The sequence below is a fragment of the Caretta caretta genome, chromosome 7 (genome assembly GCF_965140235.1).
Source record: "Caretta caretta isolate rCarCar2 chromosome 7, rCarCar1.hap1, whole genome shotgun sequence".
Lineage (NCBI taxonomy): Eukaryota > Metazoa > Chordata > Testudines > Cheloniidae > Caretta > Caretta caretta.
This window is the reverse complement of record NC_134212.1, coordinates 72,348,028-72,374,394: the sequence shown is the minus strand read 5'-3', so window position 1 is coordinate 72,374,394 and position 26,367 is coordinate 72,348,028. Positions and strand designations below refer to the sequence as shown.

At 40.4% G+C, this 26,367-nt stretch overlaps 1 protein-coding gene and 1 long non-coding RNA gene across 3 annotated transcripts in view; one reads left to right on the top strand and one right to left on the bottom strand.

Moving 5' to 3' along the window:
* LOC125639823 (uncharacterized) overlaps positions 1 to 26,367 on the top strand; it is an 85,882-nt gene that overhangs the window by 2,971 nt on the left and 56,544 nt on the right. The gene's annotated exons all lie outside the window — the stretch shown is intronic.
* CHAT (choline O-acetyltransferase) overlaps positions 1,230 to 26,367 on the bottom strand; it is a 51,025-nt gene continuing 25,887 nt past the window's right edge. Inside the window, exons 8-15 of one of the 2 annotated variants that reach the window (XM_048857542.2) lie at positions 21,692 to 21,861; positions 20,812 to 20,912; positions 19,992 to 20,120; positions 18,697 to 18,819; positions 16,215 to 16,356; positions 11,833 to 11,895; positions 7,891 to 8,028; positions 1,230 to 5,639 (exon numbers count right to left, since the gene is read on the bottom strand). In XM_048857542.2, coding sequence (XP_048713499.1) covers positions 5,370 to 5,639; positions 7,891 to 8,028; positions 11,833 to 11,895; positions 16,215 to 16,356; positions 18,697 to 18,819; positions 19,992 to 20,120; positions 20,812 to 20,912; positions 21,692 to 21,861 — 1,136 coding nt within the window. In that variant the 3' untranslated portion in view covers positions 1,230 to 5,369. The remainder of the gene's footprint in view (positions 5,640 to 7,890; positions 8,029 to 11,832; positions 11,896 to 16,214; positions 16,357 to 18,696; positions 18,820 to 19,991; positions 20,121 to 20,811; positions 20,913 to 21,691; positions 21,862 to 26,367) is intronic. The other variant, XM_048857543.2, reaches the window with a different exon arrangement.

Sequence of the window (26,367 nt, the reverse complement as noted above, 5' to 3'; positions counted from 1 at the left end):
AAGGGACATACAATGAACTTTTACACAGAAGTTAGAAGACCTTTGTCACAGACAGGCAGGGCCATCCCTAGCCATTTTGGTGCCCAGCGCAGTTCCCCCCCCACCCCTCTGCAGGGTGTGTGTGTGTGGCCCCAGGCCTCTGCGGGGCAGGGGTGGGGCAGGAGCAGGCTTGGGGCCAGTAGGGAAACCGCCCCCCAGCATGAGCCAGTGGACCGGGTTGGGGCCAGGTCGCTGCACTTGATGTTACCCAGTGAGTGCAGGATGGGCCTGACCCTGCGCTTAAGGGGTGGCGGGAACTGAATTGACCCAGCCCACTCCACTCTGCTCCCCTGGCTCCCGGACTTTGGAGGAGGGAGGAACTGACCCCCAGCACTCGCCGGTGGCGCAGCTGGGAGCTGGCAGCATGGCGCAGGCTGGGTCTGGGTCGCTGGACTTACCGCCGCCCGGTGAGTTCAGGGCACTCGACCCCTGCTGCAGCCCTCAGGGGAAGGGGTGGAATGGGGCCGGGGCGGGAAGGGGCGGGGGCCATGGAGAAGAAGTGGAGCAGGGGCTGCAGCAGCATCCAGCTGTGGAGGTAGCCGAGTTGCCGAAGCAAAAAAACAAAACAAAAAATCCCCCGCCGGAGCAGCCAAATCCGCAATATCGGGATAAATGGCATCCCAACCATGCATCGGTCGGGAGGTGGGACAAAGAACTAAAAATCAGGACAGTCCCGATTTTATCAGGATGTCTGGTCATCGGGGTAGGGACGGCCCTGCAGACTAGGGTTTGGGTGGCCAGGTCTAGTGGTCGGAATTAGAGGCAGAGGCCAGAAACAGTACTAAGGATCAGAGCTGCAGTCAGGAATCAGGAGTCAGAGCCAAGGGTCAGATCTGTGTGAGGAACAGAGCAGAACAGGAGCAAGGCATGTATCAGCGCAATCGAGTGGCAGGCATAAACGTTGAAGAGCCACTGGCCTGGTGCTGCTTCTGGGCTTCAGAGCAGGCGTGGCCCCTCAGCCAGGCAGGAAGTCTGGTCAATCAGGGTGTTTAGCTGGTCCCAGGCATGGCTGCAATCCCTGATTCCTGACAACCTTGACTTTGCACATTACATCAATTTGCTATTCCATATCCATAGAGACGTGCAAGCCAAAACAAATGCTTTCCAGGCCTGTGCACAATTAGTAGGGTTGAAAACCAGAACCAGGCCATCAACACACAAGAAGAAACACCAATTACACTTTCTGGGACTAACATAGAAGAGGTCTGATATTTCACATACCTTGGCAACATTGAAAATACGTCAGATGGAACAGATGAAGATATCATAGCACATAGTTTTAACATATTTGCTTAAGTAAGAAATGAGGCTAAAATAACTGCTGTCTATATGATTTAATAAACTCAATCAGGTCTTTTCTTGCAATACTTTTTATTGGACACAGATTTTTACTGTTTAAATATTCTGAGTTCATAGTACCAATATACAGTTTACTTCAATTTTATATCTCTCTAGATATAGATATTTGTTTCCTTAAAGCATAAAACTTAGAACAGAAACAAAATTAAGATGCTATAAATACACATTTACATTTGCCATAAATCTATACTATGTTATAAAAATAAAAATGTCACTAAAATATTAATTTTGTATGGTAATTCACATACCATAAAAGGTTCTGCTACATTGTTATAGCCATTTCCTACTGAACTTACATGCATAGTGTCACTGAGACTACTCACAGGGATAATGCCAGCAGTATTTTATCCCTTAATGTGCATCACTATTAAGATTTCTCCCACTTCTGTCTATTCATTGTGAATTTTGATATTCATGAGAGTCCTCTTTTTAAGTGAGATATCAGTCCATAAATATCTTTGAGCACAGTCTAGCACTGGGTGAGTGGGTGGGTGAAAGTGTGTATAGGCTTGGGATGATTAGATTTTTATTAGTAAATATCAGTAAACCTTGATTTCACCTTACACACACAAACTGATGAAAAATATTTCCACTGATGATCAGAATCAAAATTTACATATAATATTGCTGAGAACATTACATAAAAATGTTGCTGAGAACTTGTTAAGTTTGATTTATGGATATTTACTTTGTATATGTTGATACTTGATGTTGACAGTTTATTTTTAATGGTTATGTAGCTTTAACTTTTTGAATCTGTCTACTATCATTAAATAATTGTCTGACCCCCCCGCATTTTACTGCAACTCTGAAAATTTAAATAGATAAAAATTAAAAGTGCTTAAAACCCATAATTTTGTGCAGCTGTGAAAATTTAAATCAGTAAAAACTGAAAAAATGCTTAAAATAAGCAGATATCTGTCAAAATTATTTAAAAAATAATTTTGCCAAGCCTATATACAGTATATGTTCGTATATATTGCACGAAACCTTACCATCCTAAACCATTTTGCAGTTAACAGGTGGATTTCAAGTGTCATTAACATGTTTATAATAAATCATTGCCACTTGCTATATTAATGTAATTATATTGAATTCATCCTGCCAAACAACATTCTCAAAACACTTAGTATGAGTGATCCATTCACAGTTTTGTAGTTGAATAATATGTAATAGTTTTCAATTAGCTTTGCATAGTTGCATATGCTGAGATTACGTGTTTTAAAGCTGCAGAACAAAATTTTATTCTACTGGTCTAAAACAACTAATTTTAAATACATTAACCAAAACTAACCACTTCCTGAAAGCCACAAAAATTCCACTACAACACAGTTTCATACAACATGGTGATATGTGATTTAGTTAACCGAGAGGCTGGACCGTAACTGAGAAATTGAGAACACTTTCCGGCATCACAGTTGCTATGAAGTTTTATCCAACTTGCATTCATTAAGTACAAACTGTAAAATTCAGCCACATTTGGACTGACTGCATTTCTTGTGCACAGAGACCCTGATTCAGTAAGATTCAGTGATGTGAAAAGCAGATGAATAGGAAAAACAGGTCAATATATCTAAGCCTGGAATCATTAAGTAATTGGTGGTAATCAGCAATCAGTAAGTATTGGTGGTTGTTGATTTCTTATTCAAATGAAAGGATGATGACAAAACCTTCTATTGTTAATCAATTTGCAGTGAGGAAAATAAAAGCATCTGCAGATGAGTGATGTATTCTTTTGTGGTCAGTTTTTTCTGCCTGTCAATTAATAGTAAATGAATATTATAAAATACTATGATTTTTTATCCAATCTCAATTTCAATGCATACAGTTGTATGCTGAGTACATAATAATTAGTCAGCTATTTTATGGCATTTGCTTGTGCCAAAAAAGGTGTGCAAGTAATACTTTGAAACACACATTGAAATCTGTCAAAATGTAAAATATTTTTCCAATCTTAAATATATCTAATTAGAAATAATCATAACCACATTTTCTATAAATTAGCAAACTTGGAACTTGCTCATCGTTTCAAAAAGCTCAGACACAATTTTGTGATCAAAAAATCAAAATATTTTGGTGTCAAGCTTGTATTAAAAGTGAAGACTGCCTTCACAGTGACATAGAACAAAGCAAGATCATATTGAGAATGTTGAAAGGTAATTCTCTTAGCAGCAGTATGAAAACAAAATGTAAAGTCACATTTTAAACAGCAAATTAAAAAAAAAAAAAGGTTACTTGCTAGACAACATACCCGCTACATAGTTAATGTAATTTTTTGTTATATTAATTTTGGAGCAAAATCATGCTGTAGCATTATTTAATACTTTAAAAATAGTCTCTCTTTTTACTATTCACTGAATGCAGTTCTGTGCTGTAATGAAACTGCTTTTTTTTTAAGCAGCAAACCCGCATTAAAATATGGGACCACATCCTCAGCCAGTGTAAAATTAATGTAGCTGATTTACACAAGTTGAGGAATAGGCCCATGGTGCTTAAATGTAACAGAGCCCTATATAGCCCTCCTCCAGCAGAGTACCTCAGCATGTACTTAACTAGAAGTACATGAATCGTCCCAATAAAGTTAATGAGACTGCTCGTGTTTAAAGCTAAGCATGTGCATATGCGCTTTACTGGGTTGGTTCCTAAACTTGATTAAATAAACTACAATTATCCTTACAGCTATCCAGTTAGTTTTGTGTACTGGATCATATCTGGTCCCATGCTCTTAGGGCTATGAATGATGAGGACAGGCATTCAGTTCAATGGGAGGAGAAAGCACAGATCCCTACTCCCTCCTGTCCAACTACAACCCTAGCTAAACTTCTGAGAGTGACCCTTCTGCCTAACTGGGGGTCTCCTCCTGCTCCTAATTCAATCAATAAGAGTCTTTCTATTGATTACCATGAGAGTTGGATAGGAATCGGGATTAAAAATCTCTAGACTGAACTAGCTGTGTCTTTCAGTCAGAGAGAAAGTCACTGAAACAGAGGTGGGGAGTAGAAGGGTTTCCCCACTCCCAAAATAAATTGTTCCAAAAGTTGTACCGGTGGTATATTGTTCTTACCACTTAGTTAACTATATTAAATAACACTGAAGCAAATGCTTTATTTAAAGACACATAATCAATGCAAGACTAAAATGCTCTATATACTGTGTATGAATCACTACATCTGTATCTAAAAAACAAAAACAAACCAAACGGGATGATCAGAGGTTAGAATGAGTGAAAAATATTCTTAAAAATGGATCATGTCTGTAACTTCTATAGTGGGGACTTCTGCAGCTTGCAGAGCACATTTGAGTGCCTGCCTCTCTACTCCAGGTGTTTGTAACTCTTTGATTTCTTATGGTTGCATGCAGCTCTACTGTTAGTCATGTGATTAAAATTCATTCCTCTGCAGAGAGCTGATAAAGAGATTTAAGTGGGACAAGTGCCTCGGCCTTGTGCTGGGCCTCTGTAAAGGGATGTATTTCACCCAGTAAGAGGAGGAAGTAAGTACGTGAATTAATTTAGGGCAAAATTCTCTCTGCTTCACTTGACTCTGATGTACTGGTATGCACATGGAACTCCTCTGATGAAAAGACCCCATGTAGATTATTCTTGATTTTACTAGGAACAGATGTGTGCTTGGGGCTAGTCAAGGTCAGAATAAAGATGGATGTTAAAACTACTTTTGCATATTGATAGGAGTGGTGGTACAGTATGGTTCCATATTATTGCCATCTTCAGTTCAACTAAACAGACCAATCATTATTGCTGACTCTAGAGCAAAAAACTTAAACTTCAGTATTATAGTATTCTAGCTTTCATCTTGATAAATGATAATCATACCTAAAACAAGCTGCATTTTTGTTCTACAATAAAATGTTTCTCATTATACCTTGCCTTTGAACAGTTGTATCATTGTTTCTTCATAAGGATCTGCAGAGTGGGAGAAAGGAAAGGGTGCAGGAAAATAAGTCACAGACCGTTAGAGCTTGCGTCCATTTTGAGATTTTGCAGCTGCTTCTTGTTTAGCCAGTGATTTTGTCGTAGTAGAGTTGCATTTGCTGCACAAATCTCTCATTTCCATGAGACTTTCTTCTACAGCTTTAGCAAACATAACTGAGGAGGTCTCTTTACAGTCTTTAAAGCTTGAGATGCAGAATAATATATGCTCTGGCTGTGGGTTGTAACATGCACCATAACCATTGGGGACCACAGGCCCATAACAGCAGAACATTTCCATGGTGGTTGGAACCTGATAGTAGGGAAAAGAGTGATTTCAAGTTGAAGCAGTGAAATAATCTAGTTAACATTAAATAATTATTTTTTAAAAAGCCCCAAACATTTTAAACATAGAGGATTCCCTTAACAAATATGGTTGCCTTAATAGGAAGTCTGGAGCACAGAGCTGGACACCAAAATCAGCACTTTGGCAGATAAAACGGCTATGTATGGCTCTAAACACTGATCTGAGTGTCCAAATGCAGATTTTGGATGTTTTGTTCAGTTGCTATATTTGAAAACTGGGCTCATTGTCTGAGACTGAAATGCATATATTTCACTTATTCTATCATTTTAAATAGACCTTTAATGGCTATTAGCTTTGCATATTGATTTCTACAGAATAACTATCAATAATTTCTACAGAATGCATATAAACAATTATACTGCCTAAAATTTCCCTAAGATTTCACTCCGCTTATCTCAAGGTTAATTTAAACTTGTAATGTGCAAAGTTTAATTAGTTATAGAATGTAATACTTTTTCAGCTCTTAACATTTATAATCCGGAGGCCGGGAAAAAACAGTGTGTTTTAATTCATTCAGCTATTAGTTGAAACAATTTTTCTGTTACAATTTGAATTTAATTGTGACATAATGCTGGATAAAACACTTCCTACTGAAGGAAATTTAAGATTTGTTAGAAATCTATATGTTTCAGACTTTGTATACATGAGCCTTCAAAAGTGACATTTGGCTTTTTAATGGCATAGAACAAGCCATTAGTCCTGCTAATAGAGTCACAGAATTGTCGGATAAATTTGCTGTGCAACAGCCGAAGGCCATAAAGCTATTCAGAAACACTTTTTTGCTCATGGATGGTTTCTTGGAGAATTTATGTAGTGGTATTCTGGCTATAATCCTCATGTCTGAAAGCCCACAAACATTATGACAAGATCAAATTACTTATTAAGGTTTTTATGCTTCAGCACAATATTATCAGTCCGTTTTATTGCACACTCCCAGTCCTATATAGTTGAGGTAGAGTTTCAGTAACTGAATTACTATGTAGATGTCTTTTTTCACTAAACCTGCTACTGTATGTAGAGAAACGTTTAATTTGTAAGTTTTGATGACCCCAGTATTATCGTTCAAAATGTTGAATCTAGGAAATATTGGTGTGGCTAATCATCTTGTTACCAGAATATACCATTTGTAAATGTAAAAGCTCATTTGCACATCAGGAATTGCAACTCTGACAATTTTTGTGAATATCTGAAGGACGACTAAGCCTATAGTTACGATATTTACACTCTACTTGCCCTAATCTGTTCATGTTGTTATTCCGTGTATGTGTTGGACAGGCAGAGCCAGTGATGGTCTTAGGCCTGTGCCAACTATGAGGTTTGCCTTTGGGGCTCCACACATATCCAATCCACCAGTCACAGGATCCGAAAAGCACACCTTCATTTCTAGTTGTTGTGTTGCACAGTTTTCATCTCATCTTCTGGTTAAAGCTCTTGAATGTGTTTCCCTGCTGCTGCCTTCCTCCTAATTTACTGTTCAGTGGAATTTCCCATCTGGTCTATTCCAGAGTCTGTAGGCGAAAGCCTTGCAACCAGGTATGCGGGCAGTGTGTCACAGTCATGTAACAGCCAGTCAGTATTGTTTTAAGTGTGAAAAGGTGGGGGTATTCACAGATGAGGAAAGGCTGCGCAAGGCCTTGTACCTTTTAGTAACATGCATAGATCCTTGCAAAACCTAGGCTAGCACTAGCCTGAAATTTCAGACACAGCTGCTTTTAGAAAGAGAAATATTTGTTCATGCTTCTTGGCCTCTCTAGCCACAATGGCAGGACGTCTGGCTTGGTGGCTGTGCTGTCTGTGGAAAACAGAATTACTCCAGGAGTTGGTGCCTTCAAAAAGGGCAAGGGAAGAAGGGAGACCTAAAGTGGAAGGGAAGGAAGCACAAGGCTCTCATACAAGTTTTGTTGTTTTTTTTTGTGTTCAAGACTAGGCGTCACAAAGTTTGTCTGTCAGTTGGGGTACAGTTTTGGGATAGAAAAGGGAAGTTATGGCTTCAGCCAATTTTTGTTATGTGCATTTTGACTATAGAAAAATACTTTGGAATGAAAATCAGGAATTTTGCATGGCTGTTAGTGTCACTGTCACAATATTTCAAAGCCACCATTCTCATTGTGAACTATAGACTCAGCTGATTAGGAATGAATTAGTTCTGTAACAGGGAATCTTGCTACAACAAGACCCATGAATTTGAAACACTCACCTGGCTGGTTGAGAGGATAAATCGACTGCTTGTCAAATATGTTTCCTCTGTAAATATCTCTGGCAGTTCCTTGAAGTGCTCCCGTGCTGTCTCTCTGAGCCCTAGCAAGTGATTGTCTATTGCCATTCCAGTAATGGCCTAGCAAAATATAATTGAAAACAGACGGTTTTACTGACAGCATGCAGAACTACAGAACTCCCAGCTGTTGCTGTCATTTCCCTTGGTTAGACTTGGGGGACTTTGTGTGGAATAATGCCCTAAATGTATTTTAAAATTACTCAGCGTATATTCACTGTGGATAATCAATAATAAAAGTTCATATGGTACTTTTAAGTGCTATGTAAGAGCCTGATCCTGAGAAGTGTTGAGCACCACAACTCCTACTGAGGTCATCTGGGGTTATGGGTGCTCATTATCTCTGAAAATCAGGTCCTGTAAGTATTATGGGTGGGATTTTTAAAAGAGACGAAGGAAGTTAGACATCCAATTTCCAGTGAAACACCTTTAGGCACTTGTGAAAATCTTACTTCACAGTACATGTACTAGTTTCAAGGAAATTTTCTTAGGAAGCTCCAAAACCTCTCCAAACGGCAGCAGATTATTCTCAGAAATTTCACTGCTTGTGGATCTGGGTCTGGGCTGATAAGGGGCTTAGGGTCCAACAGAATTTATATCCACAGAGTTATCTAGGGTTCCCAGTCATTGGAGAAGAATAGGGCCAGGCGGTGGGGATGCTCTCTGCTCCTTAGTGTCTGAAGCTACAACTGACTTAACTTCCAAAGTCCTATCCTGCCATGCATTGGCCTGGGATGAATTCTCTTAGGGCCAGCTCTCCTCTGATTGCTCTAAAGTCCTTATCTAGAATGTGGAAGAGAGAACCCTAAGATACCATAACCACTTTGTTCCAATCTTCGTGTGCTTTAGGAGACTAGAATTGAATTAACTGAAAATTTAAAATTATTTTAAAAAGTCTTGGCCACAGCAGCCTAGGTTTTGGCTGGTCTGAAGTGGGTGGAAAGTCACTCCAGATTAAAAGATACATTTAAATCTAATTTTTTCCTTCAGTTTATTCACCACAACTGCCAGCCATGGATGCTGTCAAAAACCCTTTTGGTACATATTCAAGTTCTTGGTGAATGTGTAGACTTTATCTGGGCCAGAAAGATATAGTTCCTCACTGATGAAATCATTTGGGAAGGGCAGATCATTTAGACGTAGAACAAGAAAGTTCAAATGGCAATTAAAGTAGAACTGATAGCTAACGGGGCACAGAACCCTCAAGGACAGGGAAGACAAGATGCTCTAAAAGGGAAGGAGAAGAGTAAGAAGGCAGCAATTTGTTTTTTCTCTCAGGCAAAGAATTGTCCCAATGTCTAAGATGAATGATGCAAGGGGAAGGGAGTAAATAACCTTGTCTGGCTCATGAAGGAGAACACACCCTTTGGTCAATGGTCTGTACGCCTGTCAGCACATATGGTTCAGAAACACTGGAGAAAGGATTGTGCAACGAAACAGTGGTTACCTTGGTTTTTCCTATCGAGGGAAATTGACTTGATGATCAAAGGACATATTTTGCTATCATACAAGATTTATAAGGCTCCTAGCAATGACATTTTTGCAACATAGATCGATGCCATGTCTGAAGAGAGACTGAGACAGGCTAACGAAATAAACTGTGAGTCAACACATAGGAAAAAATTGTGCTAAATTGAATTTTAGGGCTCCAAGTTTAAGATAGCAATGTTGCTGGTAAGCCCTAACCAGGGAAAATAAAATCACCCTAAACTGCTGTTTGTGTTATGAGGTGGATGTTTTATTTTCTTCATGGCTGGTATATTTCAGTCTGTAACATATACAGTTTAGTCAGATTGTGTAAACCTTCACTTGAATTTTCCCATAGTTTTAAGGCACACCAATTAAATTATGTTTTTATGAGAATGAGGGAATGCCCAATGATCAAAAGTGGGTGGAGTACTTTTACATCTAAAATTGAATTTCATTGTCTCTTCAAGTGCATGCTAATATTAAACTGTCCTCAAAAAAAAGTGGGGGGGGGGGAGGAGGAGCTAATGAAATATTAAGGTTGAGATTTTAAATTCCTTATAAATTAGGAAAGCCAGAATTAAAGTTCCCAAAGCAATTTTAGCTCTGCCCCATGAGTTACACAAAGGTCTAATGTTTGTAACATTGCATTAGACTGAAAATGAACTACTGCATATTTTTGGCAATTTTAGGGAAAGGAGGCACTCTTAGTTGTGTTAAGGGAGTGCCCAGGATCTCACTGAGATTGGGGCCCTTTTGTGCTAGGGACTGTACATACTCACAGTGAAAAACAGTCCCTGTCCTGAAGAGCTTAAAATCTACATAAACAAAGACAGACTCAGAATGTGAAAAAAGAAGTGTTAATATCCCCTTTTTAGAGATGGAGAACTAAGGATCAGGAAAAAAAATCTGTGGCAGAACCAGGATCTGATCCTCCAATGTCCTAGTGCAGTGCTTTCACCACAAACTGTCGTTCCTCATCCCTTTCTTCATTCCACAGTCTGAAGAATGCCTCCTTGGACATGTCTTCCCTCTCTCACTCTGCACGTGCTTTGGGATAAGGACTAGTGGAGGATGCTTTCTTGTCTATTACTACTATTTAAGCAGTAATCAGCAATGATTATGCCCAGCAGCTTACAGTGAATTTGTTAGGCATTGGACTGAGGCAAAAGTAAAGGTGGTAAATTTTACAACAAAACTGGTTATTAACAATTATTAACATCATGAGTGACTTGAGTAAGTTATTAGTATTGTAAGTCAGCACTTTGTCTTGACACAGCAGGTTGTGAAGTGTTACCAAGACTGAGCTGCTTCACTTTTAATCAACAGAAAATGGGTCGTTTTACTAGTAAAGTGATTTCTTCACTGGGGTATCCCCTTGTTTTATTGTAGAGCATGTTCAATAGTCTTTTAAAGGGAGTATCGTACAATTATTCATTTGCTGTTAATAACCATGCAAGTTCTAAGTCAATGTTTGGAATCTAAGGACCAAATTCTCAGCTGGAGTGTATGAATGCAGCTCCATTGATGTCACTAGAGCTATGCTCGTTTACCTCAGTGGAGGACTGGGCTCTAAAGGCATAGCTGCTTCCCCGGAAGGGTAATATAAAAATACATCACTAGCCAGCTTTAGAAAAGTAACCCCCGGTATAGTAGAGACCTTCTTGAACAAAAGCCTTGGATCTAAATCCCTGTAAACTCTGGGAGAGATGTGCATGCTTGCTTCTATTCCCTATGAGAATGGAGTTTTTGGACACTAGAATAAATACTGTGCTGAATAAAGGAAATATAGGTGGGTGTCTCATTGAGCTCCTGCATCTGTCTGCCTGTCTGTATCTACCTGTTGCGTCTTTTTGTATACTTATATTGTAAGCTCTTTGGGGCACGGAATGTCTTTTTGTTCTGTGTGCATACACTGCCTAGCACAATAGGGTCCAGGACTGGGACTCCTAGATGCTACTGCAATACAAATAATTAATAATAATGTTAATAATTAATAAGTGTCACACAAATGCCCAGTGTCCATGTAGAGACATCAACTACACCAGGCCATCTTCTGTGACAACACTATATAAGAACTATCATATCTAGAAAGGTTGTGCCCAAGAGTGTTATGTCCAAAGATTATCATGTAAGCTAACGAGCACTGTCTCATGCAGATGTTTAACCTTGCCATATCAGCTTCTGGGAAGTGTTTCTTGAAGTGAGATCATAGAAGATGGAGCCATATGGCTGTTTGGATGGTAGGTCTGATAGTCAACAAGATAGTGTGAGGCACTGGGGTCCTCCGTATTCAGAGGCACCTAAAGTTTTTGAAATTCATGTACTTAGTGATTATGTCTTCATGTTTTTGTATAAAACTGACTGGTTTTTATCCAGGCAGAACAACAGTTTACTCACCAAAATAGTATAATTAGTCTGTGCCGTGATTGCATCTTTAAATCGTTGCATCTTCTCAGATTCCTGTTGGTGGAATAGAAACATAACTATTACTGAAAATCTCTCCAGGAAGTAACTTCTACTGGCAACGAGCCAACAACCAATAGTACACCCAAATGCCCCCGGTTACCCCAAAATACCTACTTTGTTGTGGGCATTCTGAATGAATGGAAGGCCACTATGGTTCAAAGTTATGCTCACTAGTATTGCCTTATTTTTTGAGGGTCAAATAGGTCATAGGACCTAATCTAAAGCCAATGGAAGTCATGGAGAGACTTTCAATTGACTTAATAGAGTTCGTGTCAGGTCCATAGTCAACATAATGCCTAATATATTTTTTAATCATACCCTTATCTGATTGGCAGCAGGTATCAATAAATTAAAAGCAGAATGAACTGTGCCATTACATGTATTGTATTAGTGAACAGAACCAGTTTACTGAAACTAAAACATGATCAGTAGAGATGAGATGAACTGGTGAAGAAAATTCTCAGTAACTGTACACAGGGTCAGTCAATGTAGGTCACTGTGGGCAGTCAGTAAAGTGTGCAACAGATGAAGGTATGACTAATTAAATTTTAAAATTTAAAAGGTACAATAATTGCATAGTTTAATCCTTGCCTTGCAAAACCATCATAGAAATTTACCAGACCAGGCACTAAATCTGTTGAGCATCCTTTATCATGATGACAGGGACAGTGATGTTAATGAAAAAAAATATTGATATTTTACCAGCTGGTCAAGAAAATCACTCCCCTGAGTGAATGGGCAACTAGAATTTTCCAGGGCTGCTTTAACCTTTGCAGTTACTACACATCTCTGGTTACAGAACTGTAAATTTTGGCTCCTGCCAAGTAACAGACTTTAGGTCATGGGATCAATTTTAGGCATAGCTGCTAGTGTATATCAAGCGAGATGTTGCAGATTAGGGAGATCATGAAACAGGCAAAAGTTACTGCCTTCTTTTGTGTAATTCTAAATGAATAGGGAAGCTTTAGCTTGCATCAACAATGAATGATCTTTTGAATAAAGAATTCATTTTAGAAGCAATCCAAGGGCATCATCAGAAACCTTCACAGCACAGAATCTGATATCTCTCCATGAGACTAGAGCCAGGTCCCAGGTCCTTTAGATAGATTACATTAGAAAATGCAGTCTTTAAATCTGATTTACAGTTTCTCAAGCACTCTGTGCAATGTCAGAGGTTCCTTCCTGTAAAGATGGTGTCTAGTGTATGATATATATCTCCTGTGTTAGATAATCAATCTGACTCAGACTCAATCTTTGGTGATTGTTCAAACTGTCATTTGAAAATCACTTTCTTTGGTATCAGAAGCAAAATATTTTCTGATTTGATTTGGACTAATGGCTACCAGCAAAAAATACTTCAGAGAGTTCAAGGCTCCTTAAATCAAAAGACATGTCTTTTAGTACAACAAAAAAACCCAACCCCGTTTCACTTCCATTGGTGGAGTGTAGGTCAGCTAAGGGAATCCTGTTTCTCATTCTTTTTTTAACTATAGTATATATGGATCTAAGACTGGAAAAGAATGGTCATATATGAACAAATGTTTGTGTTCCAAAAAATTATGGGTGAAATATCCACAGAGTAATTCAGATGCCTGCACCTTTCCAAATAGATATTCTAACAAAATATGCATACTTTATAATCGCCAGGAAAACCATAATTCCATTGGGCAGAACTGTATGATGTTTACAGGATTCTTTAGATGGAATAATGACATCATTCTCCTCCATATTTATTATTGCCAAGGGGTGAGATAAACATTTGGAAGGTTGGAGCACACAAAATGAGGCACGGGCTGGCAGAGGTGGTTCTAGAGAAACGAGGACTATGTGGTCACCTGTGACATTCCCTTGCTCACTCACATGATTCAACACAGTTAGGATATCACTGGTGGGTACACTGTCTCAGAGTTGAGGCAGTAAAGTACTGGGAGATGATGAAGCTTTGCAAGTGATGGAGAAGCCAGATAGTTGAATATGAGTGGACAAAGGGAGGGATAAGAGCCACCAGCAATGGTTCAAAAGGGCAAGAGAAATCAGATAAAAAATGTGTCAAGAGAACTTGGGGGTTGGAACTGATTGGGGCATCTGTCTTCTGCTAGAGGTTCTGAAAGTATGAGAGCATGCACTGGTGTGGCACCCAGGCACTGCGTGCTGTCCAGGGGCAGGGACTGATGCATGGAGAAGGGACTGTTCTGGGGAAGTACCTCAGGGCTTGCCCACTCTGGACAAACTTCATCTTCCCAGGCAAGCTGCATTGTTGACAGTAGCACTGTATCACCAGAGAGGTTACCGGCAGGCAGAAGCCATTTTCAGCATGATAGTGAGTCCTATGTAGGATGGGTTGGCCAAAGCATAGTGATTACCATTAAAAAGTCATGTCCTGTTCAGGAACCACCTCAGCCTTCATGTTGTCAGTGGATTTTTAACATGGAATTTCTGAGAGCTCTGTTCAGAACAAGATGGGTTTTGAACTGGACAGCATACAGAGGTGGAAGATGTGGTGGTGGAATGTAAACTGTCACCTCCTTATACAGTTCTCCAGCAACCTCTGGAATTTTGTACACAGGTCTGTACTACACTTACACATGTACAGCGCTGTGAGTTAAACCCACCTTTGTACAGCTGAGTAGGGAAAGCGCTGCAGTCTGTCCACACTGACAGCGCACTGTTGTGGCCACATTTGCGGCTGCATTGAGAGCGGTGCATTATGGGCAGCTACCCCAGCATTCAAGTGGCTGCAACTTGCTTTTCAAATGGGGTGTGGGTGTGGCGTGTGACAGGGAGTGTCGGGGGGGGGGAGAGTGGGTTTTTGGGGTGCTGAGAGTGTGTCAGTGTGCTGTCTTGTAAGTACAGACCCTACTCCCTCCCCCGCCTCTCTCTCACTCACTGCAAGCAAAGGGCAGCTGTTTCTTTTTTTCTCATAGACAAGATAAGCAGCCGCTCGCCGAACCGGACCCCAATTCCCCCTTCCCTCCCCCCGCGCCGTCTCTGTCTTCAAGCAAACATTAGCTGTCGGCACTCCCAACGGAGCCCCCCTGCCTACCTCTCACTCATTCAAAGCAAACAGTAGCTGTGTTTGGTTTTTTGATAAGCAGCCCCCGAAAGGGAGCTTTGAAACGGCACTTCCGCGTCCATCCGGAGTTCACAACAAAACAAGAGAGGACGCTTCAGTTAAAAGGATTATGGGGAGTTTCCAGAGGTCAATCAGTGCATAATAACATTACTCCCCGTTTACGCTGGAGCGTCTCAGCCAATGCGCAACAGCTGTTAATCCTCTGGGGGAGGTGGAGTACCAGGAGCGCTCCAGCCAGGGAGTCAGAGCGCTCTACGTGCCTTGGCAGTGTGGACGGGGAGTGAGGTAGAGCGCTCTGGGAGGCTTTACTGCAGTATAACATGCAAGTGTAGCCAAAGCCTAAGATTTCTTAAATCACCACACCTCCTTGCATTGCAATGTTTCTGTTAAAGTTCTGATACTTGGAAGCAGCTACCCTGACTATCCCCTGCTAGAAGCAGCTCTGTACAAATATGTCCAAATTCTGGCGGGGTGACACATACAGGCACCCACCAGAAAATCTGTGCACAACAGAGGTGGAATACTCCCCTACAAAACCTGCAGAGATGTACAGAGGGGCTTTCCTGCAGACTGCAAAGGGGAGAGCCTAGGACAAAAATTAGGGTAAGCCTGTTTGTGCATGTACACTCCCTGACCTGGCAGTTGCATTGCGCCACACACCCTGCCACCAGTGCAAATTATTCATATTCCTGGTAGGCTGATGGAGTGTGTGCAGGAGGAATCTGCACATAGGGCAGCTCAATAGTGCAGTTCCAGAAAGTGTCTGTCAGTGCATTATGGAAAACTGTTTCCTAAGCTTGACCAAGACTTAAACATCTAATATCAGAAGTTTTAGCCTGACTGGGCATATTAGATAAACACTATCTATGTTTGGCAGAAGCGTGGCTATAGAAACAAACAAACCAACTAACATCTAGTGTGCAGTATATGACCCTGAACTTTCAAGTTCAGTGTGAAATTCTCCAAAGAGCAGAATTTGGCTCTGCGGGTGTAAATTACAAAAGATTCTGTTAAGTAAGTTTAGACACAGATTCTGTTTCTCATGGTGTAATTATCTGTATCATGCTTTTGAATGGTCAAATAATAAAATGAATATTCATATTTAGCATGAAGCTCTGGTTCTCACAGAAATGAGTTCCTACCTCACTAAAGGCATTTTTGTCACCCTATCTTCTAGATTGAGAAGCATGATTTTTTTTTGTTCTGTTTTAAATAAAAGCAAAAGAGAGGGTTAACGTACCGGTAGAGATGACTTGTCATCAATCATTGCTTTTACAAAAGCTAAAACTTCTGGGGTTGCAGACCTAATATTGTCGACTCTTCCCTCTTCAAATCGGCGTATGGAAGCACTTTCATAGGTAGGAACAAGTCTCCTGTGGCATCTGAGAGAATGAAATAGGAAAAGCAGAGAGTAATTGTTTCAGGGAATCATAACGGCAAAAAGAAAAATAGGCTCAGTAGATTTTATTTTTATACGGTTGATTTTATTTTTGTGTAGTATTTCATTTTAATGTTAATAGAATTATATAAGAAATTGCCAAAAGATGGATACTATGGCCCTTTCAATACAAAGAGCTGTGTACAGTTGAATATATTTTATTTATGGAGTGCTAGTAAAATATTACTTGGTATGTAAAAACAAGGCTAATAAAACTAGAATTTACTGAAAGATCTCAAGGACTGTTTTATTAGTGCCACACGATAAAATAATTGTGTGATCAATCATTTACGTACAAGACTGGAACATGTTTTATTTAAAACAAGAAAAAAATGCATTGCATGTTTTCTGTGTGTGTGCATGTCACAGAAAATTATAAGAGGAAATGTATGCCATTTCAGATTTAGAGCCAAAGGTGAAAACCCAGGTTACAAGCAGAACTGTACAAGGAAATTAGCACGTTACCATCAATTTAGTCCTTTGTCCCCTGCTTTTGCAACTAGTGGACTTACTGGTATCCCCACTGAAAATAACTTACAAATTACTTTGGCTTGTCTACGCTACAGTTGAATCAGGGGACCTCTTATAGCTCAGTTGTCCCCCAGTCTATGCAGCAGAGTTGAAATCTGTATTATAGTTGGGACCTACCATGCTCTCATAACCAGGCTATGGACAGTCCTTTGTTGGCATTATTGGATTTCAGTTAACAAAGTGCGTGAAACAAGCTTGGCATCTGGTCACGTGAAAGACCATTTTAGATTTTAATTTGATAAGTTTAGGGATTGTTGGTGTAATGGGTCTACTGTAAGAAACCCCACAAGTGGTCACTACCCTGGAACATTCATTGTCCTGACAGTCCATAAGCGAGCCTGTGACAATGGAAATGCCATGGAGATTAGTATAGTAAAAAGAGCAAGCAAGGTCAAACCCTGGGGTGCCCATTTTGCTTGGGGCAAGCCCAACAACAGCTTATGTCAGCTGTTCAGGGGGAAATAAACAGTAACTACTACCCTGCAGTGGAGCTTGAATCCTATATGCTGCTGAGATATCTTCAGAAGGTCTCTGTTTTTCCCTGTGGATGGGGAACTGACGGCATTATGGCAGGTTGTGCAGTGTGCTTCAAGCTGCACCCTCTACTGGCAGATGCAACGCACAGGTAGGTGCTTACTGCACAGGGGAATTGGTTTCCAACAGAGGTCTAGGGCTTCTCTTTCCCTTGGCCACTTCTGGTGCTATGAATGGGGTGGGCAGCTCCCACCACATTCAATGCCTATCCTCCAAGCTCTCCACCCTCCCACCCCAGTGAAAGTGGAGGGGAGGTTGTATGGGACGGGAGAGGAAGGGGTGGGAGAGAGGGCAGGCAAAGTGAAACAGAGAGTGAGGGTGAGAGAGACAGAGAGTGAATACGGACTGTTAAGTGGTGGAGACGAGGTGATAATGAATGTGGGGTATGGGATGAATAAGGAGAGAGGGAGCGGTAGAGTGGAGAGGCAAGGGGATGGAAGGGGAATAGATTGTGCTCATGGGTTTTAACTATGGCTCAGTCAGTCATTGATTCCTTGCACAGAAAAATAAAATAGAAGTGATGTTGGTGTGCACTGCACAGAACCTCTGGGCCCAAATCCCATATAGGAAAGGGAGTGGCACCTGGGTCTACTATTCCTGCCAGGGTCTGTATCATTTGTTTATATATTAGCAGCTGCAGCCTGCCTATGCCTATTTAGACAGGTTGTACTCTTTCCCCAGGACTTCCTTGATGCTAAAGAGTCTACTCAGTCATGTGTTTACTCATTTCAAGCTTTTGGGTGACGTGATTGTGTCCCGTAATTACACACCATTATCAGAGAAGTCCAGAACTGGGTATGTTTTCATTATATTTTATATGCTGAATCTGAGCTACAACTTGGATTATAATAGACAGACAAGAGGCTGTAACCATTCTCTGATTTATCTGCAGATGACAATTTGCTTCCCTTCAGCTTTTTAAGCTATAGGCCCTGTAACTTTGCAGTAACTGTGGATGTTTTGCTTACTTTTCTAGCTGATTTAAATAGTTCCATTATAATTGTAAAACAAACATATGCCCTATGAGAGGGTGCTATATGTCAGAACAAAGTGACTACTATTATGGGTTCCCATCCTGTTTTTTAAGGACCCCATCCAGCAGGCCTAACCTTTTATGCCAATGAGAGTTTGTCTGGGTGCAGGACTGGGCCCTTTGTTTTCCTGATTAATTGTAAATCTGTGTTCACAATATATTATTCCCATGAGTTGATAAACATACCTGTAAAATGCCAGCTGAAGTGCAACTTGAATGTAGGCATCTGGGCTAGTCTTTTGTTTCTTGATAAACTCTTTTCCATAGTTTTCAAATGTATAAGCAATAAAATCTAGATTGTTTACTATCCTAGAAAACAAGCAGGGGCGTTTGTTGTAGAGGAAAATGCAAGATTCCCATATAACGTGGTTTGCAAGCAATATTTAGAAAACATTTTCCCCACGTACTGTTTACCACATATCTCAACTAGCATCTATAGACATTTTCAGTCTAATGTCTGGCACTTGGCAACCAGTAAATTGTTCTCAACTAACAATCTCTAATCATGCACTAGTCTACATGCAACTTTAATCTTCAGCACTGCTTATGAGCTGTGACACTCATGTAGTTGTGCTTATTTGAGTTAAACACTCCCCCCGCCAGCAATTCTGCTCCTGAAGGATAAACATGCTCTTCTTTGTTCTAGATTAAATATCAGTGAAGCACTTGTGTTTAAATAATGGATAGATTAAAAGTCTAATGCAGGCCCTGATTTTATTATGAACTCCCATTTCAAAGAAATGTCACCTTTTGTTTATTTAGAAACAAAACATTTTTTATTTTATTTTTGGTATCTGAAATGAGCTAATGCCTCTCGTATTAGATCTTAGATTTTAAACACTTTGTACCATTGCTGCCTTATATAACGGGATCACAATAAGCCAAGATTTAAAATTGGTCATGTGTACATTGTTAATTTTCTGATGAAACTTAGACAATAAGCTTAAATCTCTCAAAAAACATTTTTGTCATTCAAAGTCACCGTGAAAAATTCCGCGCATATCCACTGTGATCTAGAAAATCCAGCTCCAAAGAACTGGCCTTTGTAGTAACAATGTAGATACAAGCAAATTAAATGCTTGTCTATTCAAACCAGTTGTTTACAACTCCCCTAAATACATTTCCCACACAGGCTTGGCTATGTATGGGTCAGATCAAATCATATACCTGTACAAATAGAGGCCATTGTTCGCATTTTATGTAAATAATGAATGCTGTATCAAATTTATTTCCAGTGGTATTTGTAGTTTCATTAACTTGTCCTATATTTAGATGAATGGAATGGAATGGAATGATAGTGCAGTTCCTAGTGCATTGTATTAACCATACAGCCTGATCCTGTGAGGCACTGAGCACCTTTTGCTTTCATGGGAGTTGAGGATGATCAGCACTGGGTGGGATTGAGCTGTATAATAAATTAGTTGTTTGTTAGGTGGCTCACAACTTGAAGCAGTTCAGAAAAGTCCAAGAATCTGCCGTACCTTTGAAGTTTTTCTGCTGATGATGCTAAGTGTCCCTGAATTTCTGGAGAGCATTTCCATCTCAATCTCCTTGGAGTAGGAAGCTCACTCACTGAATCAGCTCTGACTAATTTCTTAGAGCTTTCCTTCCTGTAAACACGTCAAAGAAAATACAAAAGGAACATGGTAATAACCTATTCCTTACGAATGATGTGATAACCGTTTTCTTGGTAAATCATTAGTTCCTGACGTAGAGAAACCAGAGTAAGCTCTTATATTACGGATGTTCTGTTTTGCTGGGAAAAACACACAAATGCAATGGGCCTAATTTTGATGTCACTTATACCAGTGTAAAGCAAGAGTAAATCCAAAGAGCTGATCAGTTTGAGTTGTCTTTAGACACATGGTTTTTATTTGGGTCTGTTTCCGCTTGTTGGGGCAAAGCCAAGGGTGAAACTCCCACTGAAAAAAGGCAACTAGGATTTGGTCCATTAAACAAAAGTGGAGGAAAATGAAAGTCCTAAATTGTTTCAATCCTTTCTAATGCGCAAACTGCGATTCCAGTTATAAAGAACCATAATCAAGAGTGTGAAGTTGTTCGGGGCGGGGGCGGGGGGGAGGGAAACGTGATTTCACTGTGGGTTTCAAAATAGAGTTCAAGTGGGGCTAAAGCCATAGGGGTGAATTTCTGAAAGAGGATCCCAGTATGTTTAGAGCAGATACCGCATTTTTTGTTTTCAGGCACATTCATTTCTTTTAACACTTAAAGGCCCAATTAATGCATTTGAGCAAAAAAACCCAGGATGCTGTCCTGTTATGTTAAATATGAAAGAGGACTCACATGTGCTTGAGCAAATGTTCGGTGCACTGTACCAGGACGATCCCATCGAAAGGGGAGTGTTCACACACAGTGCCACAGACTCCATCTCTTCCCACAACAAACTAGCAAGGGAAATGCCATAGCATAAATAATAAGCATAGGATAATGAACTGAATGCACTGTGCTTCGGATAAGAAACAGCAAGTATGCTGATGGCAACAACATAGTGGAGGGCATTGTTCTTTCTCTGCTGTGGTATTTGCACATGTCTGGAACCTGCTCCCTCCAGAGGGCCACTAGGGCCAGAGTTGGGAGAGCTTGAGGTTAAAGTGAAGGACTTAGAAAGAAGAGGAAATATCAGCTGCTCTCATCCTTTTTCTTGATCTAGATTTCCTAATTCAACCTTTCTTTCTTTTAGTCTGGGGTAAAGACATTTCTGGAATGTAGACGAGACAGATATCGTCTCAGCTGCATGGGTAAAGAGTAGCATTATGAATTCTGCAAGTGATTAAGTGTTAAAAAGGACACACTATACACCACAACACTTCCTGTTCCCCAAGTAGGACTTGCTTCCCCTGTCTGCCATCGCTCATGGACAGGAAGCCATTCTGGTCTCAGTGCCAGTGCTTCCCAGTCTCTGGCTTGACACGCTGCTAGGACCCCCCTCACCCCCCCCGACTCTGCTGATTCCCCGTCTGACTATCCTGCCTTTGCTCGTGGTCTATGCCTGATACTCCAGAGGAAATGAAAACCCTCTGTGATGTACTTGGCCTACTATGGCATGCAGATGGGTATCCATCCAGACCCCTGCGGTGATCAGCCCTGACACATGAGACTTGAGTATGCCATGGTTAGTGTGTATCAGAGCACAATTACATGTCAGAGTACAGTAAGATTTTACCTGCATGGGTTTGTCATACCAGCGATTGGCACCATTTTTATTATAGCCTCCCCCATGCAGAAGTTGCAAAGCCATATTTGTATCGTTGAGTTCCACCCCACTTGGGCCATCCAGACACACCAGGCATATACACCGTTCAATCATATCCAGGGAGTCTCGGTTAGTAGAGTCTGCGGATAAAACATTGACACATTTACAACTGCATCTTATTATTTGCATTACAATAGCAACTATAGACCATAATCCTGCAATGAGCTCCAGGCAGAAGGGCTCCTCTGTCCTGCACAGCCCTATTGCCATCAGAGCTCATTGAAGGATCAGAGGTATAGAGTAGGAGGACAATTCCTACTCCAAAGAATTCAGTCTTTTGTGTTAATTTTGCAGTATAACTGTCTTTCTTTTACAGTAGTTCAATAGTATCAGTCTCCAAAAATTACACACCTTACCATAGCTCATGGGGCAAGTCAGGCCTTTGGTTCTCCTGAAGTAACCATGTAGGAACTCAGGTCCACTTCACTTCACTATGGACTTTTTCATCACATCATATTTGGGCAGTAAAATGACATCTGTTAGCTTTATTCCCATCACATTGCTTTTCATAAGAAATATTTAGGCCCATATTGTGAGAATTTCAATTTTGGGCTTCTTCACTCCAAGTCTCGTGTGTAATAAAACACTGGGCTATTGCTTGACAAAAGTTCCAGGGGGGACATGTGCAACTAGATTTTATCAAAGCAGATGTGACCTCTGAGATGTGGCTTGACAAACATTCCACGATGAAATAACTGGATCTCTTCAGCGTCACCCCCTTTCATTAAGTAGTTTTCACAGTAAAAATCCTTTGGAACAAAGAAACATTTATTTGTTCTCTCATTTAGCCTGAAAATTCTCAACTTGGGAGCATTGAAGAAAATCTGCCTAGTCAGTAAACTCAAAGTTTCTTGTAAAAAAACAAACCAAAAAGAGTCTCCAACTTTGCCAGCTTCATGTCAATAAAGAAGATAACTCTACAGCTGAATGCTAAGTTGGTCTCAAATCACTGTCTAGAGGACAGAGCCCTGGACTGGCAAATGGGAGACCTGGGTTTTGGTCCCAATTCTGGCATGCTTGGGGACCTTAGGCAAGTCACATCACTGCCCGGGGCCTCACTTTCCCCATCTATAAAATAGGGATAATTATACTTATCCCTTTTTGTAAACCACTTTGAGATTTACTGAAAAAAAAATGCCAGATAAGAGCTAGGTATTATTATAATTTGAAAATGGAAAAATATGAAATTAAGGTTGTGGGGTTTGTTTCATGAACACTTTGTGTAATCCATGCTCCGCTTCTCTTCCATCCCTTTCGGTCTCTGACACACTTTGAACTAAATGCACTTATTTTGTTTTTCAGTCTATGCTTCTCTCCCCTATTCTGTGTCTGTCTCTGTCTGTCTCACATTCAAAGGTGATTTGCATAGGATTTTTTAACAGTTGGGCTTGTGCTCCCTTTTTCTTCTTTGTGGTGGATAAAGGCATGAATGGTTTGTTTGTTTATTTTATTTTCTGTGTGGCTTTTAACTCCCAAACATAAGAATGTAAAGTCTAGTCTTCCCTGGGAAGGCCAGTAGGAAGTGTCAGAAATGTTTATTGTTAGTTCTTAATCCCTTAAGGTAGAAGGTAAAAGTGTGGCATCTTTCACAAAGTCTGTGCTTGTATTCCAAGGTATATTAGTCAGTGATTGACATTAAATGGTTGTTATCAAAATCAAACAAAAAACAATTTCATACACGGACTTAAAATCCCTCTGAACAGCTTAGCTTCCCCTCTCTTGCTTCATGTAATGTTGTCATTTACACTATCTCTTCAGTCACCGTGCAGTGAAAAAGAGGAAGAAAATGCACAGAGAAGAAAAGGCTACACAAGAGACAGAAAGGAGAACAAACAGAAAAGGACATGAGAGAAAATGGAAGCGAAGAACTACTCTGGGAGTTTGGGTGAAGAGGTTCACTCCTCCACTAGCTCAATCTAAGGGCAGCTCCAGCAAGAAATAGTTGGGATCCACTGGTTTAAAGTGATGAACAGGTCCAGGTTGTGAGCCCCTTGCTTGCTGTGGCGAAGCAAGTTACAGGAGTAGTCTCATTGACCTCAGTTTACCCACAGGAGCAGACCTATTGCTCACCAGGACAAGTAAAGGACTCATAGTCTGGCTCATAGAATTCCTGTGTGGTCCTACACGTAGACTTTAACCTCAAAATTGTAAATGAATAGATAAGATGATCTTGAAGAACTCATTTCTGTATCTTAGATTACAAGCCGTGGTTTCTGTTAAATTTAATTGGTTCCCTTGCAGCATGCATGATACGCCATAAATATAGAGCTCTTTGTTGCTGGGCATTGGCTTTAAAGCTACCACGGCACTTTTGATAAGAGTAGGTCTTGTCCCAGTGTCCTTACGCATACATCTCTTCTTTCCCCAGTGCGTGCCATTCTGACGTGTCCCGGGATGGCTGTATGTCACTGGTGCTATGTGTGCATTATTGTTACATCCATTAGCATTCTTTAAAGGTGGAAGATGCTATATAAATGATTAATGTTATTTGTATACAGAAGCTTCCTAATACTATGGAAACAAAAACTGGTTGGATAGCGAATTACAAAACGGCCGTCCCTGTTTGCTTACTCTGTGTTCAATGTTTCGCTTATGTTACCTCACAGGCTTATGAGTTTTATTACAGCAGCTGCCTACAACCCAGCAATCCTCACTCTGACACATGGAGTCAGGGCTGCAATAACCTAGGTTTTTAAAGTGAATAAAATGAGACTCGCATGCTAGACACAGCAAAGCAATGGGAAAATGCCCTTACCAATGAACCAGAACATGTCCAGAGAACCAATCAGTCAAACACTGACAAGTTTATCATGTAAGCAGAAAATGAACTGAACAAGAACTCATGTACCGTGATTTGGGATGGGGAAAAATTTTTAGAAGGAATGAAAGCAAGGGGCTAGCAGAGAACAAAAACTGCACGAACAATTTGTTCCTTTTACCCCCTTACCTAACATACAGAATTGCATTTAAGATGGTAAATCAATCTTTTTGGAGGAACTATTTTTTTTAATAGGAAAAGAAGGGAAGGGAGTCATGGGGCCTAATTTACACACTGTAGGTGAGACTGCACCTCTAATGTCTTTAGTAGATTTTCACTTGCTTACACCAGATCTGAATTTAGACCTCTGAATCTTATTAGCTTTGCGATATGAACTCACAGTTAATGACTGTGTGTGTATAATGGTGACCAGTGTCCAAGTATGTCACCCTCTAGCTCCTCTGCACCCTCACCCTCTTAAATACCCATTCTTTCTTGTGTATCTATCTGTCGAATCATATTTATATGGCCCCCATTTCCCCATTATATCTGAATGCCTCACAATCTCTAATATGTTTATTCTCACAATACCCCTTTCCAGTGTAGAAAACCCATTCCTGCTGCTTCGCTCCCTTGCTCCCTCCACTGAAGAACTACCACTGGCTAACTCTCAGTCTGCCCCACCTCCCATTGTAGACCATCACCTGCGCCTAGATGAGTTTGTTGCCAACTCTTGTGTTTTTATTGCAAGCTTTGTAATATGGTTAGGGTACTAGGCTAGGACTTGAGAGACCTGGGTTCAATTCCCTGCTCCATCACTTCCTCTGTGGCCTTGGGCAAGTAATTTAGCCTCTTTATGCCTCCGTTCCACAACTGTAAAAATGTTCCTGATGCCTCAGTTCTCCATCTGTAGCAATTACTTACCATATTAGTAGCCCTTCCCTACTTCACAGGGGTTTGTGAGGATAAATGCATTAATGATTGTCATATGCTTTGAGATGCAAAGCTCTATCTGTCAGGTATTATTATACTATCACTTAGAGCAACAGCTCCTGGAAACAGATGATTAGCTGAAAACTCTCAGCTTCATTTAAAAAAAAAGTTTCTGCCCTCATGGTTGCAGAGAAAAGCCTGAAAAAGTGGTACAAGGGTACCCTACAGGCTTAGCAACCAGAAGGCAAAGATTTTTTAAAAAAAAAACTCATGTTTTTTTAAGCCAATCTCATGACTTTTTTTGAGGTCTGGCATTTTTTTTTAATGCTTGGGATTGGCAATACTGTGTTTCTGTTATCTGCCAGAAAATGGGAATAATTGCTTTTAAAATAACAAAATCAGGATAAGCTATACTAGCTCTTTCTGCAAATGTTTGGAGCAACTCAGCTGACCGGTTTGTCTTTCCTCTTTTGCTGAAATTCACTAATTCTGTAGCTATGATTTTTTTATATCCAACTATTACTCTTTATATCCCTTCAATTCTTTTTTCCTGTGACATCAGTTCGGCGACAGATCTCCATGCATTAGTGGCAATAAAACTGCTAGGTGTCCAAAGTCAACCCCTAAGCATATTTTAATGCTATTATATCTCACCATCTGCTTTGACTCACCAGGATGAAGGTGTTTCCTGAAAGTCTAGCCAAACTCCAACAGCATGAGAGTGCCATGGCCATGCTGATATTTTATTTGTTTTTAGAACGTTGAGATCTATGAGACCAACAGACTCAGAGAATTGGTATTAGGATAGAAAACTTTTTATGTCAAGGTTACTGGTATGAATGTGGCGTGGGTTGATAGCTTGGGGATTTGAGAAAGATATTGACATATTTTATGC